This window comes from Seriola dumerili, unplaced genomic scaffold (assembly GCF_002260705.1).
Source record: "Seriola dumerili isolate Sdu_G_001 unplaced genomic scaffold, Sdu_1.0 BDQW01000621.1, whole genome shotgun sequence".
Classification (NCBI taxonomy): Eukaryota; Metazoa; Chordata; class Actinopteri; order Carangiformes; family Carangidae; genus Seriola; species Seriola dumerili.
In genome coordinates, this window is record NW_019174876.1 from 858009 (window position 1) to 878128 (window position 20120).

Consider the following 20120-nt stretch of genomic DNA (forward strand, 5'->3'; position numbering starts at 1 on the left):
AAGTTGCTGATCCCTCTTCTGAGTGCGTACTCTGACCTTCCAGTTTCCCTGAAACTAGAAGGAGCGGGAGGTTTCAGTCCATATGGACCCCTAATCCGCTAATTTAGGGTGTTAAAAAATTTAAGTGAACCAAAATGGATGACCAAAAACCATGTGAGAACGTTCACTCTGCTCGTGTGTCTAGGGTTGGAGTGAGAACGTAAACACGGGAAGAGGTTCCTGAAGAAGATCCTACCTGCCCACATTCAGCTAACTTTGTTGCTGTAATATTGGCCTGGCTCTACTGCATAGTGTCCATAACAAACACACAATGACACAGTGCAACAGACACACAACTAGATTAGCTCACTGAAAGGAAATTAACGACTATTTTGACAATCAATTAATGGTCTTTTTTTTTCCCAGAAAAAAATGTGTGCTGCTTTTCTTTGATGTTTAGAACTGAATATTTGGGGATTGTTGGTCGTCTGTTTGTTGGACAAAAACAGACTGAATATGTCTCCATGGACTATGGGACACTGTCATTGGCATTTATCATTATTTTGCCACAGGTAAGAGGTAGCAGGTAAGAATAAAATGGCTGAAACCCAGAGGGCCTGAAAATGTTTAGAGAGGAAGAGCAAAGGATGAATCAATCAAACAGAGACCACAGTAGACAGAGGTAGATGTTAAATGACAAACATCCCCCGGTGAGAATGTAAACACAGTCTGTCCGGGGTGAAGTGGCTCCACAGAGAGAGAGAGAGAGAGAGAGAGAGAGAGAGAGAGAGAGAGAGAGAGAGAGAGAGATACTCTACCGCTTTATTCTCCTGAGGACAAACACACAGAGGCTGACATTCACACCGGCTACATTACTCTTCTTCCTTCCTCCGACACAGCGGGTCACCTGTCAATCACTATCTGTCCCAGAGGTGCTAAGTGAGCGGACCAGGCACATATCAATCACTGTGCAATCCCTGCCCTGCTGAGTCAGTGAAGAGGCTTTACAGCTGTCAGTCATCCTCAGGCTGGTGCCCACAAAAGGCCGACATGCAGTGTGAGGAGTTTACAAAAAACACTGCGATAGAGACAACATAGATGTAGCCTTTTTCAGTAATCGTCTAAAATGAATCCAGGTGGGAATGTAAACACACACCGGCCCTCAAGTGGAATATTTGGCTTTTACAACATGGCTACATTTTTTAAGATCTATTTATTCAGGGCAGGATTTACTGAGTATGCAAACCGTTTCTCAGAAACTCCCTGCTTGTCAGAACACTGGTTCTTAACATACATCTCTGCAAATAGATGAACACCAGCACAGCACAAACATACAGAAAAGAGACGAAAAGCAGCCATTAGCTTCAGTCAACCTGTCCACACTGACAACGTGTTAGAAAAGCGGAGCAGCTTCAGTCATTCTGATCGTGCCAGTTGTAACTACTGGTGAAGGCAAGACTGGTACATCATGTATTTTGTTTAAACGCAGAGAAAAGCATGAAGACATACACATATGTCAATTAATTCAGAGGAACTATTTAAGATACGTACAGTATGTGGGTGTACCTTGTGCATGGCCTTCAGATTTTCAAAACTAAAGGCACGGCCATGTTAAAAATAATTAATTAATTAATCATATACCAAAACTATCCGATGAGTTTTTTTTTCTGATTTAAACGTCAGAAATTGTTGAAGTCGTCTGATCTATAACGAAAAACATACAGACTTGATATCGTATGGAGTTAGAATTTAGAGCATTTTTAGATTTGCATTAAAAAAGTCACGTTACAGTCAACTTGCAGTTAACCGCCTGCAGCTCAACTGTTTCCTTATTGTGTAGTTTGGAGCGTTTGTATTATTCAGGCAAATGATATCTGAATGGTTATACAAGCTTTTGCACCATGTTTGCACAGTAACCACACAGATGAAAAAACCTTCTGGTATTAATCCTGTTACACTGACTTTGGATCAGGAACAAAAACAGCACACTAGTCTGACCAACAACGTCATTTAAAAAAAAAAATTAATGTCATAACAGAAGTGTATTTATATCTAAAGATAAGGAACTGAAACCACCAAGTCTTTCCAGCAACACTTCAGCTGCTGCATTAGGCCTATTCTATATCTACAAGTTTCAGTGGTTGAATGAAGTTAGTGCAGTGACAAAATGTCACGATACATGTTTATCAAGATGAAAAAGATGTATTACACGAGATGAATCAAGGATCATCAGCCTAATCAGCTCTTTTGTGGTGTACTTGTTTCTTTGAGAAGTCTCCATGTACTGTGTGTGCGTGTGCGTGTGCGTGTGTACACTGAGCAGAGATGTCTGGGTAATTGCTCCGACAGGTCTGGGGTATCTGCCTAGATAAGCGTCATGGGAAGACAGCCCTGCAAAGCTGCACAAATGACACTGATACCACTGTATTTTATGTGCGTGTGTGTGTGCGTGTGTGTGTGTGTGTGTGTGTGCGTGTGTCTTTACTGTAAAGTAAAGAGATAGAAATGGGTCTGCATGGCTGACCTGCTGTGAAGCACTGATCTGATGTCAGTTTGGGTTTGTAATTCCTTATGAAAAGCATGAAAAATAGATGGAGACTTGAACTGATCCTGGATCTGTTCCCTGCAAAGGGATTTGAGTGCAAAGGTTAGGTACAGACTTCCACCTGAAGTCAAAACAATGTGTGTTTCGTGCTGTTTATGTGCACAAGAAAGGAAATGTGTCCAAGAGACTGTGTGTGTGTGTGTGTGTGTGTGTGTGTGTGTGTGTGTGCGCGAGTGAGTGAGTCATATAAAGAAAACATCTGGAGGCATTCCTGAGACGCCTGAGTGGTGACAACAGCCAACCTGGCAGGAAAGAAGGGGAGGGAAGAGGGAGGGATGAAGCGAAAGGTAAACGAAGAGCAGGGAGAGAAGTAGAGAGGCGGTAAAGCGATAAAGTCACTGGGATGTGTTGCTTCACTGCACTCCCTACATTACATCTCCACCTAATCAGTCTCCATCTATTTGTATAATATTAAATTCCACATGGGTGAGACTGAAACTATTTATAGAGGGGTGTTGTGAGGTTATGTTCTGCTTTAGTTAACTGTAATTTTGCCTGCTTCCAGACCTCTCTATTGCCACCCACATCTCAGATTTACTCTACACTTCATATAGAGCAAGCGCAGACCAATCAGAGCTCAGTATGTGGGAGTAAGAGGGGGAATGATACCTTCCTCTATAGCTAACTAGCTCCCTCCCTACATTCATGACTAATTTAGATTGTAGATTGCAGAAAGAGCAAACTCTCAGATTGACATATTTCTTTGATCAGCGTGAAAACGTTAACTGTTCTTAGCAACCTGCTACCAAAGTGTCTGTGTCAACTGAAAATTATGTTGGCGGGACGTCACTCCAGGTGATTGGAGAAGGGAAAGCCAAACATATTTATCCTAATTACTGATCAGTTGATTATTTTTTTTCCCAATTATAGTAATTAACTGTTTAATTTGTCAAAGAAACATCAGAAAAAAATCCCTAAACTCCACTGAGGCGTCCTCAGATTTTTGTTCAGACAACAGTTAATATCCTCAAAATATTAAATAAGAGAAAACTGAAAATTTGAAATGCTCGGAAGCAACCGATGGTGGACATTTCCTCTTGAAAAATAACTCATAACTGATTGTTACAATAGCTGATTACTGAATAACTGATTAAAATCCTCTTATTAATTTGCTATATATATAATCATTTTGTTTAAAAGGGGGTTTTTAGAGCAGATCAAACCATTCTGACATGCTTTGCACGCAAATATTCAAACTTAAAGTAATGAAGCATAAGTTGTTGATGTTACAAATCATTGAATTATTGTATTAATTGTACAGTTTAACTCAATTTCAAAATTGAGTAATTAGATAATATCCCATGTCACAATGATTTAGGTTGAGATGACTGATCATATTAGAACCCAGCTAAATACAAACCTCAATACTTTTACTGCACTCTCTGTGTTGCTCCCACTGACAATACTACTACTGCCTATTTGGGGGGAAAATCTTTCCCCATTTTGTTTCAAGCCACTTGAGGTCCCTTGCTGACACTCCTCCCTTTCATCTCTTTCTCTGCAAGCAGAGGGAGGGATGAGACTGCAGGGAAGTGGAGAAAAGAGACCGATACCTCCCTTCCCCACGAGACGGACAAAGGCCAAGAAAGCCTCTGAGCAGAGACAGAGAGACAGACTGGAGGAGGTGGACGGTCAGAGAAAGAGACAGGAGGGATGGGAGGAGGAGAGGGGGGATAGAGAGAGGGGAGGGGGGGGAGAGAGGTGGTCAGCCAAAAAGTGATAAAGAAGCAGGTGGAGGAGGAAGGGAGGGTGGTTGACCCACAGTGCTGGAGGCAAATGATGGATAAAAGAGCATGTGAGAGCATGCTGGGAGGCCAGACTCACTGCCAAACACACGAGGGGAAGGAGGAGCATGAGAGAAAGAGAGAGAGAGAGAGAGAGAGAGAGAGAGAGAGAGAGAGAGAGAGAGAGAGAGCTTGTGTTCATGGGTGGAGAAGAGTTCACTGAGAACACATTCAGCTGTAAACTAGTCTGACACACACAATACACGGCTGCACATTAAATCAAGTTCCTAAACAGTGAAATCAGTTTCCAATTCAGAAGTTGCTGGAGTTTTCTTGTCTTGTACTCAAACATCTTTTTTACCATTTCTTGCAAAAGAAAATCACACTTTGTACAGTATGTGTTGGAAAGCAGCACTGAGTGTGATAGACACGGGGAGGGAGAGGGGAGTAGGGGGAGGTTGATTTTTTTTCTTAAAAATCAATCTATACCTCTTCAGTGTTTCTTTTCGCTTCACACATTTTGCATTATGTGTTTGGGCGGCCACTGAGAATAGTTGCTATATGACTTCATTTCCAAATTACAGCCTTCTGAGGAGTCCAGTAAAGCTAATTTATCGTTTTATCTATAAAACATCAGGAAATAATAATATATAAAACTTCAGGTAAGAATTTCCCACAGCCCAAGGTGACATCTTCAAATGTCTTCGCTTTTGTCCAACCAACATTCATAAGTCAAAGATATTCAATTTGCTGTATGACAATGAAAAGCATCAAATCCTCACACCCGAGAAGCTGGAACCATCAAATGTTCAGGTATCAAAATAGCCGATCAATTTATCATCTACTTGTTGCAGCTCTACAGCTACACATACAGTACTGTACGTTAGGTATCACGTGAATATGACAGAATCTAAGCAGAAATGTGCTTGCTCTGTCAAAGAGCGCTCTTTAAGTCTTCCCAAATGTTGAATGTTAAATTGAAATTACTAAATGTCAAAGTGCAGCCACTGTTTTGACAAATATATCCAACATTGGTTTTATGCTCATTGAAAAAATATGGACAATAGTTGTAATATGGTGTTTTATATTTCCCCACACAAAACTGGAAAAGAATAAAACCTTCAGTTTGACGTTAAACAGCAGTTTACATGAGGCATTTGTGTCGAATGTTTAGCTGGATGCTTAAGGTGAGTATTGCCTGGGCACAGTTTCCAGTATTTATACGCGCATTATATTGTTCATATCAAAATGGATATTTGGGAAATAGAATTAACAACAGAATAAAGTGGAGAATGGCAGAACAGCAGAACAGCAGAGGCATGAATTTTTTAAAGGGATTACGTAACACTTATAATAATTGTAATGAATGCACATTACAAATGCATTGCACATGTCCAGTTAAATTCTGGTGCGCGTGTTAATGGTTGTGCATTTCCGTGGCTATGGTTCAAATTTGTTTAAATGGCAGAAGGAAGTACATGACACACTGAGTTAGTGTGTGTGTAAGAAGCTGGAGTACTGGTGGTGAAGCAGTGGGTTTAGCTGAGGAGATTAACACGCTAAGCTGTCTGATGGCCAGATACACTTACTAACAAACACTGAGGGAACGAGTTAGCTCGAAGCACGATCGTGTGAAAAGCTCTCCTAATACACATCGTCTGATCTTCAGAGGAGCGGTGTTTGGGTTTTATCTAGCCTATATCTTAGTGGTGAGGATACAGCTTCTTGTGGTGTCACATGCAGCCTGTGTAACCTTTCTACAGATTTCTATAGTGTCCACCATTTTCCGTATCATATCGGTGGAGTGAGGAGCAGCAGTGTGGAAGCAGTGATGCTTTCATCAATTAGCCACAGATTAGTATTGTCCATATTCAGGAGAGATGACATAATCAGTGGTCCTACAAACTGCATATTACAACACAGTAATAACAAGTCTACAGCCATGCTAACGGCTCTGTGAGGCTGCACTACTGCTCACAGTGACAATGCTAACATGCTGATGTTTAACCGTCACCAGGATTCATCTTGTACAGACTGTGAATGTCTGAATAAAATTTCATGCTAATCCATCCAATCGTTTTCTGACTGACCGACTGCTCTCTGCTCCAGACAGCCTGCTGACAGTGTGGCTAAAAAATAAGCCACCAAATTACTATCGCCTATTGACAGTTTAAACAGTCAATTTCTCTCTCTCTCTCTCTCTCTCTCACACACACACACACACACACACACACACACACACACACACACACACACACACACACACACACACACACACACACACACAATCTCGCTTTCAGTGTCTCTGGTAGTGTCCAGTCGTGGTGATAATTATGTTTCATTTGTTCATGTAAATATATCAGTATTTTTTATGTCTTTCTGGGCAGTGTTGTTTGAATTTATTAGACATCATACAGGTTGATGATAGGAAAAAAAGGGGAAGAGAAAAAGGAGGGATGAAATGCAACAAAGGCCCAGGTGCACTTGAACCGGGGATGTTGCAATTACGTGGTCAGCATCTTCAACCCCTAGACCACAAGGACACTCCAGTTTCAGAAATGAGTGTCCTTATTACTCTGCATCATCCACAGAAAACACTGTCAACAACTTACTTCAGGACAAGTCCTTTGATAGAAAATAACTGCAATGACAGCCGAGGTAATGTTAGACAATGATATTTCACATAACACGATTTACTTTAATTCAAGCAAATATTAACCGTATAACTGGCACTGCACTACTTCACACAATTCAGCTTATGAAATAAAACCTAAAAGAAATTCTGTGGCTCATTGTTTGGAACAAGTTGAACCCTAGTGCACAAAAATTCTCCAAAATTTTTATTTTGTTTAATACAGGTGATTAAAAAATGTTTCCGTTGCGAAGACAACTGAGTTTTAAATATTATTTTAAGTAAATTAAACCGGTTGTCCTTGTGTTCGTTGGTTCAACCGAGCCATGACTAACAGCTGACTGCGAGCAAGTCACGCCTGCGAGTAACATTGCGTAAGTTTGCCACAGTGTGTGTGTGAAAAGGTGTGTATAACTGAGTATATCTTCATGAGCACCCAGGGGAGACTGAGGGTGCGTGGCTGCACACGGTGAATCTAACAGAGAAAGACGGAGCGTGGAAGTGCATATTAATGTGCCACAAGGACACCCTTGGGGATTCACTACCTTTAGTGTGTGTGTGTATGTGTGTATGTGTGTGTGTCACAGCATTAACGGTTATGACAGTTGGGCTCAGGTGTGGGAGCAGCAGCAGAGACCAGTGCAGCAGGTCTGCAGCTTTGTGTGTGTGTGTGTGTGTGTGTGTGTGTGTGTGTGTGTGTGTGTGTGTGTGTGTGTGTGTGTGTGTGTGTGTGTGTGTTTACACAACCTGCAGAAACAAGTTCAGCTCACCAACAGCGGGAATGTGGTCACAGTTGTAGAGGCACTTTTGACTCGAGCTTAGGTCTTTGCATTATGTAATAAAGTTAAGTTGTCTTTGGCCCAAAGCACTCCTTCATTGAATCAGATTTTTTTTATTAGGAATCTTTAAAAGTTTTTATCTTAAAAATAATAAAAATGGAGCATTAGTGATAATAAGGTTTTAAATGACTTTTCGTATATGTTTTGCATCCTAATTAGGTAGTAACGTCTGTTGTCTAGGTTGTGCAAGAGCAGTTTTGGGTAAACAAGCAGCTGTTTTCATATTAAGATTAACCTGTTACATCATTCTGGAGCAGATTAATCTGACAAAATTCCCATGTTTAATATTGTTGAAAGCACTCAGCTTTGCACAGGCTTACACAAAGCTACAGACAATAACTTTAAAGGTTTGGCTTATACATAAAGTCATTTTTGGGAGCCAAGTGTAGAACAACGTACATGTGGATGCAGCAACACATTCCTTGAAACAGTAGATAAATTCTCAGGAAAATGGGTGTGTTAACTGATATGTTACATAGAAGCTGTCTAACTGAACCGAAGGTAGAAGAGGTTTGGGTTTATGTTTAGATGGGTCTGATCAGGTTATATAAAGTATTTGGGGATAATGAAAAGGTCTGGGCATGATTGAGTAACCGCAGCTTAATGTAAGCAACAGTTTAATCGAGTGGGGAGGCAAAAAAGGCATTTCAATCCAATCTCTAATTACATACCTAAATATAATTTCACAGCCTACGCTTACCTAATTGTCTTCTGAGAGGCCACTCTCATTTAAGCTTCCAAAAAAAGTGTTGATATGTAAATAGTGTTGGCAGGAGGACACTCTGTAAATAAATACTTAATGCGCCAAGACTTCCTAAATAAGACAATGATCTTTCTGGGAACAGCCAAGTGTGTGTGCATATATGTGTGTGTGTGTCTTATGTGTGTGTAAATCATTATGTTGAAAAACTATGACCTCATCGTGTTGCCAGCTGTTTCTATGACAGCTCAGCCTCCAGGTAATACACCAGGAAACACCTGTCTCCTCCTTCCCCTCAGCTATCTGTTTGTCCAAAACTCCCTCTGCGTTCAGGCTTGCTGACATTTGAATGAGCAGAATGAAAGCCGCATTTCATACTGAATCACTATTAAAAAACCGAAGTGACGCGAGTTATGGAAGATAACTTCACACTTCAGACATAAGCTGAACTGCAGACAAATTCCAAATTGTTTCCTTTCCAAAAACCAGTCACTTAATCGGTTCATTGTTTCAGTACTAAACATCTACATTTATGCCCATAACTTTTTGCTAATATGTTCAGAAAAACAGATTCTCTTTGGATTTGATTGATAAGATTAAAATTATGATTAAGACAAATGGAAACGCCTCCCTCTGTCTTTAATAGGGCGGGTTAACATTATTAAGGGGGTAGATCTCTCAGTCTTTTTCAAAACATACCAATTTTTCTGTCCAACTCATATTTTTTGACATGTAAAAAACTGTAATGATGACATCTTTCCATATTTTGAATTGATTTAATTCAAAGTGATTTTGTGTCATCTCCATCCATCCATCCATCCATCCATCCATCCAGGCCTGAGTTTCCAGCTCAAGCTGGTGAACATCCCAGCAGGCCAAATGTTATCAGTGTAACTTGATCTCCACTCCATTCTAATGAGAGAGATTGTTTGTGGGGAAACTTTAATAACTCCCATGGCCTATTTATATCTTATAAGTCACACCCTCTGTGTATGACACACAAAAACACGCGCAACCCCCACACATGTCAACTTTGACAAAAGACCGTCTGTACTGCTACGGAGGATCTTATCAAAATCATGCAAGCAGATATTTGCCTACTTAACACAAAAACATACACCTCTTTATTTGTATATGGTGATGGCTGTGGTCTCCAACTGCAGAAATGTGCCTAACAAGAGTCTTCAGCGATATAAATTCACAGACCAGGTTTGTACATGACACTGATGGCATGACGCAGACAGTAATAACTTAGTTTGAAATTATCTGGCAAGTTAACCATGTTTAGCCTGCAAGTGTTTAGTCTATTTGGCTGTTGGCTGGTTAACAGCACTTGAAAGCAAAAGTCTTTTCCTTCTAATTATCCCCAGTGGAGGACAGCCCTTGAGGTCTGACCATACCCAAATGGGAAACAAGAGGGAGGGGTGAAGAAGGAGGGAGGAGAGAGAGGAGGAGGAGGAAGGCAGCAGCTGTTGCGTAGCCTAGACAGGAGGGAGGGAGAGATATCGAGAGAGAGCAGAATTGGGGGGGTGGGGTGGCAAGATAATAGAAGGGCAACATGGTGGATCACGTTACACTCGTTGCTGTTGCTGGCCCACAACCATTCATCAGGGAAAGTTTGGTCAGGCCCCACCACAGAGGCCAGAAAATGTTTCCTTAGAAATGTGGAGAGGCTTCTGACACAACAGTGGGAGTAAGAGTCACTACAGTATACTACACTAAAATATGACTCATTAAATTCTCTTAAGGTAGCTGCTGCAGTACTACTCTACAAAGTCTGGGAAATGTGTGGATACAAAATTCAACACAATGACTGCGAGATCCCTGGTACTCAGCCAGCCATAGAACTGCCAATCACCCAGCAACAGTCATGGACGAGGACTGCTGAGCAAGTCTTAAATCAGTTGTTTCTCCGTAGCAACATTTAGAGCTCCATAACCACTTCCCTGCCTGTGCCGCCAAGTGGCAACCATCTTTCATGTTAGAAACCTCTTCCTCATCTGCCGCTTGAATGACAACACTACTGTCCTACTGATTTGCATTACTCTGCCGGAAACAGCAAAGCCGGAAAAAAAAACAAAAAAAACACATTACATAAAATAACTCACAAGAAAGCAGAGCTCATACATCTTTACAATTCAACTCTATTCAGTCGAATTAGTAAAGCTAAGATACTTCTGAAATTTATGTTACAGTATACATTATACTGCATTTACATGTAAGAACTGAGTTATACTAAAATATGACATCCACATGACTGCAAGGGTCCGCACTACAGCAATTTCATCATCTTCCCACGTCCACAAGAGTCTGTGGGGCTGCCTAAAATTTATGACAATGCAGATTGTGCATGTGAACTGTACATGCCCCTTGAATGTATTATTTAAAACTAATGTTGTGAAATAAACTTCTGGGTATAATTGCAGGCGACCCCTACTCCATTAGTTATAAATATTAAAGGAAACTTGTGATCAAACCTGATAGGAGGTAGCTGGTGCGACTTTTGATTATCTGATGCATTCACTTCTTGTACTGCAACATTACATTATGCCGACACACACACACTGTATAAATCTTGTTATCGGTCGTATGCAAGCTCTGGTCTGTGGTCACAGCAGATGGACACAGCATCCTTCCATCATGTCCGACCTCTTTGTTTCGCTGCTTGGTTCCACCATTTGTTTACAATATATACATCAATTCATTTGGTCACTTTTTGTCATTTTGATTCGTCACGAGACATTAAAAGAAAGTTGAGGCCACACCCTGACACCAGCCATGGTTAGGCCACAGAATTTCTAAAATGGACGGAAAATTCTTTAAAGCCCATAATTTGGCACTGGGAAACTCTTTTTATATGGAGTCACTCAAGAATCCAGAGCATCATTTAAACACTAGAGATTTTGCCCACGCAGTTCCTTTGTCCAAGACCACATGTCTTGAGCAACATGATTTGAAATGTTTATGTAAAATCATGCCAAATGTACTCACTCCACCAAGGGCTTTCTTTGATAAGATGACAGTGAGGTTGGTTTCAGCTGGGAACGGAGGGTTGGGATATTATTTAGAGACTTTTGCCCAACAAGTGAAAAAACTGTACTGAAAAGACTACCAAAATCTTTTTAGAAAAGAACCCTGAAATTATGGTTTTATTACTTGTTAAATCAAAGAGCAACAGCTTAACAACCACATGCCAAATAAACCAGGCTAATGTCAAACATGGGGGGCAAGCTTAATGTTAAGAGAGCACCCTGATTGCCTAATGAGGCTTACACATTTCAGCACTTGTGTTTTCTGGTTGCAATGAGAGCTCTAGGGAACCATGCCTAGTTTATCCCATTAAGTTGACCGATATTGCTTTGTTCATGAACTGTTTACCAGCAGGCCCCCTGCTGTGGGGAAATTGCCATGCTTGAATTACCATAATGTGTGGACAGGGAGTGGCTATAAAAGCAGTAACACTGAAATGCTGCTGTAGATATACAAACTTGTTACTAAGTCGTTATTACAGCATTCTGTTTCCTGACTATTCCTCCAAACTTGGCAACACAGCTCTAATGTTGCATCAGCTTATATGTCCACAAATATCTTGTCCTATTAGGGGACAGTACATTTCCCCAAAGTGAAAACCCCTTGCAGAGATTACAGCATAATGCTCTCTCCTCATCTAGTTCTACTAAAAGATGTCTTTGACCTTTTGATGTAAGAACTGAGAGCATGTTGTGTTTGACATCCACCATATTTCGAGAGTTTTCTTTTTCTACATTTCCCCAAAACACATTTTGAGCTGTCAGTTTATGCAGCAATTCCAGAGATAGTTAACCTAACTGAGTGGCTGTTTAAACAGCATGGCAGCGCTGAGCGATGGGGCTGCGATCGATGTATGTGGCCTGGGGGCCCTTGGCACTGCCATAATGAGAGGGGGTCAAGGGTCAAGGTATGTCAGAGCGCAAGGCTGCTGGTGTTGACAAGCCAGTGCTGCGTCTGTGTGAGAAGAAGAGTGAGGAATTACTGCTGTACTAAAAAGGGAGTGGTACCAAACTTGTGCTGATGCAGTCACTTCAGCATCTGTAATCCATTCTGCCTCACAGGCTGAAAGACAGAGCAGAGCAGTAAAAGGTCTGTTACATTTATGTTTTGGCTGAGTGACCCACCCTGACCTACTTGCTTCTGTACGTCTTCCTGGCCACTCCTGCTTTTTCCAGCTCTCCCAGAAAGCTAGTGGGTTTCACTGGCCAAGGGTGATAGGTGATATCATGACTGTGTGTGAGCTCAGTGTTTCTGGCCTGTCCGTGTGTGTCATGGGAGAAGGAGGGGTCCATCTGAAGCTGGAATGCAGGGGTACATTGCTATGAGGTCATGAGAATTATGGGATGTTTGTGCAGAGGGAAGGCGAGATGTGAAAGAGATAAAAAAAAGAAAAAAAAAGTAAAAGGGCAAAATCCACAGAGAGAAACATTATCTTACGAAGCTGCTGGCGTTCAAACCAACTATGAAAGACAGTTTAAATACAAGCTGGATTTCAGTTTACATGTAGAAATGAAAAGCTCACACATCCTCACTCATCCACTGACAAACACAACCCAAACACCATACACCCCACTAGATATATGGGACTTTACTACCAAGCCTAAGGGTGGGCAGCTGGGTTGGTTGGTGAGGGTGTGGTCACTAATGTACTCCAGCCGGGATGAGGAAAATGAACTCACAGTGAACTGAATGCAATCTGGGCTGCTATAGTGTCAGACAATACAAGCTATTGTACTGCTGCGGCTGTGTAGCCTCATCATCAGCATAATGCCCTTTAGACCTCCCCTTCCCTCTACCCTTTACCCTCCACCCCTAGCAAAGCCTTACCCACATCTGAACTGATCCTACCATGATCCAACTACAGCAGTCATTTGGCCAAGTCACAGTGCTGCACAACTGCATTTCGCTCATGAGAAAATGGAAACGCCAGGGAAAAATGTGTGCGAACAGCTGGTTTACAGGACAAAACGTCAGAAGCCAACTAACAAAACTTCAGAAAACTTCCTCCGAAAAACAGAGGTTTCGTGGTTCTTCTTGCTGATGAACTATCTGTCACTAAAGTACTTTTTAATGTATTCTCACTGATGTGTACTGAGAACAATTCAAAAAAGTGGGAAAGGGGGAAGTTAAACTGCATCAAACATTTATTTTCATTATTGATTGAACAGCTGATTATCGTCTCGATTCATCGTCAAACACCAGAAAGCTGTGAAAAAAGTCAGTGAAAAGATTTCTAGGGCTCAAGATAACATCATCAAATGTCTTTTTTTGTCCAAGCAACAGTTCAAAACCAAAAGATAGTCAATTTACTTTAATGTTAAACAAGGCAAAGCAGCCAACTCCCTACTGTAACGTGGACACCATAGGCAAACGCTGAATATGGCCCATCAGAGGACACCAGTCTAAACGTGTCCATGTCCACATATCCCTGACTGAAGTATGAATAGAAATGCATCTGAGTCCACTGTCGGCATCTGTCCGAGGGAAAGTGAAAACCTTGAATTGACATTAATGCTGTCTAACACTTATATACAACATGGATTTTTCCCCACAGCAATGGATTTGCAGGGAGCCTTACTGGTCATCATTGAATGAGAATTCAAAAATCTGCCACTGCCTCATTTTTTGTTTTAATTTGTAACTTTGCTGGTAAGCAATGGGACGGTATTAATGCCTCTTTTTTTCTCGTACCATCATGCACAGGGTGGGTAATCATTTCCTTGAAGGTCAGACAAAATACAGAGCACAGTCAGTAGAGCCAATATGAGGTTATGATCATGTGCTACAAGCCTAAATATAGCATTATTCATGTGAGATATTGTATCACATGATAGGGCGCAAAGAAAGTCCTTTTAGACAACATTGTTTTATGAAACTGAGATGCCTGGCAGAAAAATGAATGGGAATACTAGCTCAATCTAGCTAAGTCTCCAGTTGTTCAGCTGTTCCTTGATGCATTATTGTGGATTCTGTCTGCCTACATGGCCACGGGGCAGCGCTGAGAAAAACCTACTTTGTGTGCATAGCTGTCTCCTTACGTCATGGTAAGGCTTATGGGAAGTACTCATATGCATTCCCTGGAGTGTCTGACTCTGGATGTTTGTATCAGTGTGTTATATCTAAGCTTGCGAACATGAACATTTGTGCTCACGTACATTTCATTAAACCACTGGAGTTGTGTCTAGGTTGTCTGGATCATTTCTTTTGAACATACACTGTGCAAAACGACACAAAAGCAAAAACTACCGCACATTCTTCCACATACTGTACAGTAAAGTGACACATCCCCCCTCCATTCCAGTCTTGTCTCCCCTCTAACCTTTATGAGGAAGTGTGACGCAGTTGGGTTCAGAACTTCTATTGGGGCTATTTAATATTGTCTTCCTGTGGGGACAAACAAATGGCACTCCATGGGAGGGGTGTAGCTCCACTGCCTGCCATATATCTACAATAATGTAAGCTTTAAGGGGAAATCCAACCGACTGTACACATCAAATTCTTTTTACAGGTCTTGGGGATCACAATTACATATGAGAAAAAAGTGTTTCCAGAGGGAGTTGCATGAAATCTGGTTGTGTGGAATTAAAAAGAAGTGAGTTTACAAGACGTCTGCAGTCTGCTCCTCAGCTCTCCTTGAAGCCTACAAGCTACATTAGGCACTATAAGCATAACACGCCTGAATGTCTAGTTGCATTGTGGGTAATATAGACACCAAGTTTTAACAAGGAAGAATTGAGAAAAAAAAGGGGCAATATCTTTGGTTCCACTGCATTGATTTGAATGTTTTTTTCCATCCATCCAGTAGCTATACTGTAACACTCATCCTTTGAGGGTAACGGGAGGGCTGGAGCCAATCCCGGCTGACCATGGGCGAGAGGAGGGGGTACACCCTGGACAGGTTACAAGTCTGTCACAGGGCTTTTTCCCCCAAACTGTCCATCATGACCACAACAATCTTTCAGAAGTGTAACGAAAAACTCAGAGAATTCTTCAAATCATATCTCAGAAAGTTAGCAGTCTCATTTCTGCAAAAAAAATGTCACAAAACTGTAGTTAAGTCAATCTGATGTTAAGTCTGGAAGTGACAATGTACTTGACTAAAAATATGGACAGCAATCTTTTTCAACCTATTTGTCCGGATTGTTTGTTTGTCCCTTTAGAAAAGGACACAGTAAGATAGGCTACATGGAGACTCACTGCTGTCCCCACCTGTTGAGTCTTGAGTCTCAAGACAAATCTTGACACCTTAAAACTTTCCCAAGCTGAAACAAAATATCTGGTAAGTATCACAGCATCATCTGAACTCAGAATAACTCAGTGATGAAACTGGTGGTGTGATGACTAATTTCTTGCTCTTGTTTACGGTCCAATACGAAAGCTCCTGAGGACAAAGAGGGGAATAATGGTTTCCAGTGTTCTCACCCCATCAGCCACTGAGAAGACCCTCTCTCCTTTTAACCCATACAACAAAGATCAAAGAGAGAACATCACCGTTCCCCATCTCTCCTTCACGGTTTTCCTTCTTTCATTGACACTTCTTCTCTAACAGATACAGCAGCCCATATGGAAAAAATGTCTTAGTAAAAAGTCATCACTGGTAGGTCTTTTCGCGCTGTAGCAAAATCAGCTGGCTTCATGGTGTAGTGGTGTACATGATGTACATTGTCAGACTCCAGCCTCACTAGGTGGTTGATTCAAATATACAATTTTCAATCAATGACAAATCTCCCAAACTGGTGGAGCAGGCAAACTAATGAGGCACAGCCAAATTTAGCTGTATCTGATTGGCATAGATTTTCCAACCCTTGTTGTTTCTGGCACACAGTTAGTGTAAAGGCACTTTTACATTTGTTTAGTGAGTAAGCAGCCTAGCCAGGGGACATCAAGGCACCAAGACTAGAATTAGACCTGGTTGAAGTGGCAAACGAATCCAGCACAAAGCATTTAAAAGCAGTCAGATAACATGCTGCATTTAAGCAGCACAATTAAACACAGACTGTGGCTCATTTTATTACTAACACGTGCTGGGGTTCATGACTTCCTGACAGAAATTAAAGGGCAAAAGAAAAAAACAGATAAAGGCACAGTCAGTGGAGACAATGTGAAATGTGTACTGTGACATGCCAAAGATAAAATGTTGTAGAGCAACAAGCAATTATTCTTGACACTAACTGGCAATTATTTTCTTGAATATTAGTGTGATCTAAAGTTTTAGAAAACACTGATGATAGTTCACCACAATTTTCTAAAGCTCCATTCCTGATGGTGATGTCAATGTAAATTGTTTTGTTTGAACAAAGTCCAAAGATATTCCATTGACAATGATATCAAACAGTGAGAAGCAACAAATCCTCACTTTCAAGAGGCGGGACCCAGAGAATATCTGTGATTTTTCTTGAGAAATTACTTGATTTGATTGATTTGATTATCAAAACACATGCCAATTATTTTCATATTACAAATTGAAACTGATGACTTGTTGATTAATCAACTAATTATTTCACCTTGAAAATACTTGTCATTCTGCAATAAGGCTGTGAGCAGACCTGAGGAAAAATACTTAACCTAGATACAACTCAATGCCAAAAAGATGTTTCTTTTTCATCTTGAGTGACTAAAGAAAAAAGAAAGGAGCACATCCTGCACAACTGAGCGCATAGTCGACAGCAGAGTAAGCTACAGGTAAACAAAAATGTCAACACCCTCTAAATCCCGTGTGAACATGAATTCTCATGTGAGCCTGTATTTAAACATCATTCATAAACAACACACCTTGCTCATTTATAATGCAATGGCGGAAAAGGCCAAATATAGGTGATATGGTTGATGGAGGAGGGCAAACAAGGACTGTCGAGCGTTTAGTTGGCATTTTATGGTGTCAGGGAGTCCTCCACTCACACATAATAAGAGGAACACCGGTTCCTCTTACTGTGTGTGTATTCACCTGCATGACAGCACTAGCACCCACATTTCTGAACTGTTTGCAACGCCACACCTGCATGTCAACTGATACACAAACCTCACTCCGACTTAAATGTCACAAACTCTTTTGGAACAACGGCTCACTAAGTTCAAAGGTATGTATTTCATTATGCTCATCTGCCTCCTCATTTCCCATCACACTCCTTGTCAGAAGAATTTCAAAATAAAAGTCAAGTAGATGTCTTACTTGATAGTGTCACTCAACACTTACTGACTCTTGACAGCAAAGCAAAATCAATAACATAATGCGTAAATGCTACATCAGGAAATCATGGGTGTTTTCCCTCAGCGTTCAACTAATCCTTGTGAAATGCAAAGTAAGAGGTCTTCCTGCTTTCATACAGTAACCAATACCAAATGGGAGTTGGGAATGATGTGTGTATAATATGTGTGGTTTTATAACACACACCACTATTGTGTCTTGCATGTACTCGCTGCATCTCCACACGCAAGACTTTGTAAGACCAATGGACCCACGTCATGGTGAACACAACACATTACAGTACAACACCAAGGTGACTGAGCTCTACTGAAGCTCTGTGCATCTCTCCAAAACCAGAAGGTGTCCCATTGTACATTATTAACAAGAGACAAACTATCCGTTTCCAATTCAACTGAGTGGTTGGTGGTTCCTCACAGTGGGGTTCTGGGGCCACCAAAGGTCTTCAAGAAGCCTCCTGAGAGTCAACGAGCACATCAGGAATATTTCACCCACCATCACAACATGTTAATGCCTGTTATAATGGTGTCACTTGACCACTTTACAGACATGTCATTTTGTATTTATTTATATCTTAATAACCTGTTTTCTAGTGGATTTTTATTTTATCTGCAGTCTATGAGTGTTTTAATAAATGTGATCTAATAAACAATATTATGTTTATGTTTCCTAATTACCTAATAATTTGACCTCTTCAGCCTATTAAAAAAATCTTTCAAATCTGAAGAGAAAAAATCATTCTTAGACTAAATCTCCCACAACTAAAGTCATGTGATGAGAAGTCACAAGCAGATATTGCTCTATTTAAAGCCATAAAATTGGTAACCACTGATCTAATTTATTTATTTCAGTTGTATAAATACCTTGTTAAAAGATCATCCAAGATACTGTCAGAGAGAAGAGGTTGTAAGCCAATTCACATACAGTTAAATTAGGTCATGAATGCAGGTTTGCAACTTCATCAACTTACTTGTATCGAGTCGTTCGCCATCGTTGTCTCTGTTGCTCTGTTTTCAGCCTGTGCAGTTTCACAGACAACCTGTGCACATGTGGTTATTTGTCCCTCAGGTCAGCGCACTGTCTCCTTTTCGTGACAATAAAATAAAATGATAGTTGGAAAAGAATTGGCTATTGGTCCTGTGAATGTTATCTCAACTTTATACAAACAGTCTGTATTGACACAAAGGCAAACAGTCAAGAGGTAATCCGCATTGTTGGCTTGCCTGGCCGCGCCTGAATTGATCCTCCCAGCGCTTTTCAATGTGTTTGACCAACGTTAGCCCTCACTTCACTCACATAAAAATGCATTCACTTATTTATTTTTTTTTGAAGACTGGTCATTCGCATTAGAGCATCCACACAAAACTACTGAGCTGCAGACTCATTGTCCATCTTCTTCTGTGGGTGCTTGCCATTCAACAGCTAGCAAGAGCCCCATAAAATCCGCCAGCAGCGGCTCCTCCGTCATGTCCTGCTGAAACAGACAACACGAAATGAGAGAAAGACCCTTCTTCCCTCTCTGCTTTTTCCCGGTAACATCCGTGAAACACGAACACGCCTCAGTCTCTGGTCTGTATCACATGCCACACACACAAAAAAAAGCCGCTTGTCAGTCCTCCAGCAGCCGCTCACACAGTCACAACGAGGGACAATAGAAAGATAATCTGTCCATTAAATATCCCGCTAGCTGGAGTCAAAAACGCTCAAACAAAAAAAAAGACGTCTTTCTTCGATGTGGGTTAAGACGGCATCTCATCACATTCAAACAGCGGCTAACTGACGGGAGAGGAGCATATACACACACCACTTGTAAGCCAGACCCAGCTGCGCGCCCCCGACGCTCGAGCGATGCCGCCCGGGCGTTTATTGGTCCGGGGCCGGGCGGCGAGGGCGCGCCCGGATGTATCATGTGACCTGCACTAGCTGTTGCTGTTAACTGTAACTTCTAATAAACCAACTGTTGAATATGTCAAGTTAATGAGGACGACAGAGCGCTATACTCAGTGGTAGAAACAGTAAACTAGTAATGTTGCTATGTAAAAAATAGTCTGCTGCAAGTAAAAGTCCTTTAAAACTTTATTTCAGTTAAAGTTCATGAATGTATCAAAATGGCTTATTTTAGAGGCAGTATATTATTAGGGCGCATGTACTGTATATTATTATGTCAATACATTACAGTGTTTAGATTATTTATACTGGTGTATTAATAGGTATTCAGCATTTTAATATTGTTGCTTGATGAGGTGGAGCTATTAACTAGCATTTAACTACTTTACATAATGTGGGATAGTCTCATCTACAGCAGTGTATTTTATTCTATGAGCTTATTATTTATTTTCTGAGGGCAGGGTGATTTGGTTTCAGTATAATATGAGTCATAACAGGGCCAGCCTCACTGATAACAATTCC

The 20120-nt window shown here is 41.0% G+C and overlaps 1 protein-coding gene across 1 annotated transcript in view; it reads right to left on the bottom strand.

The window, feature by feature from the left end:
• Positions 1-19510, bottom strand: part of LOC111236313 (serine/threonine-protein kinase N1-like) — a 48673-nt gene extending 29163 nt beyond the window's left edge. The window contains exon 1 of the mRNA XM_022765001.1: positions 18682-19510. Within this exon, the coding sequence (XP_022620722.1) occupies positions 18682-18702 (21 nt within the window). The 5' untranslated portion in view covers positions 18703-19510. The remainder of the gene's footprint in view (positions 1-18681) is intronic.
• Between the last annotated feature and the right edge of the window lie 610 nt (positions 19511-20120).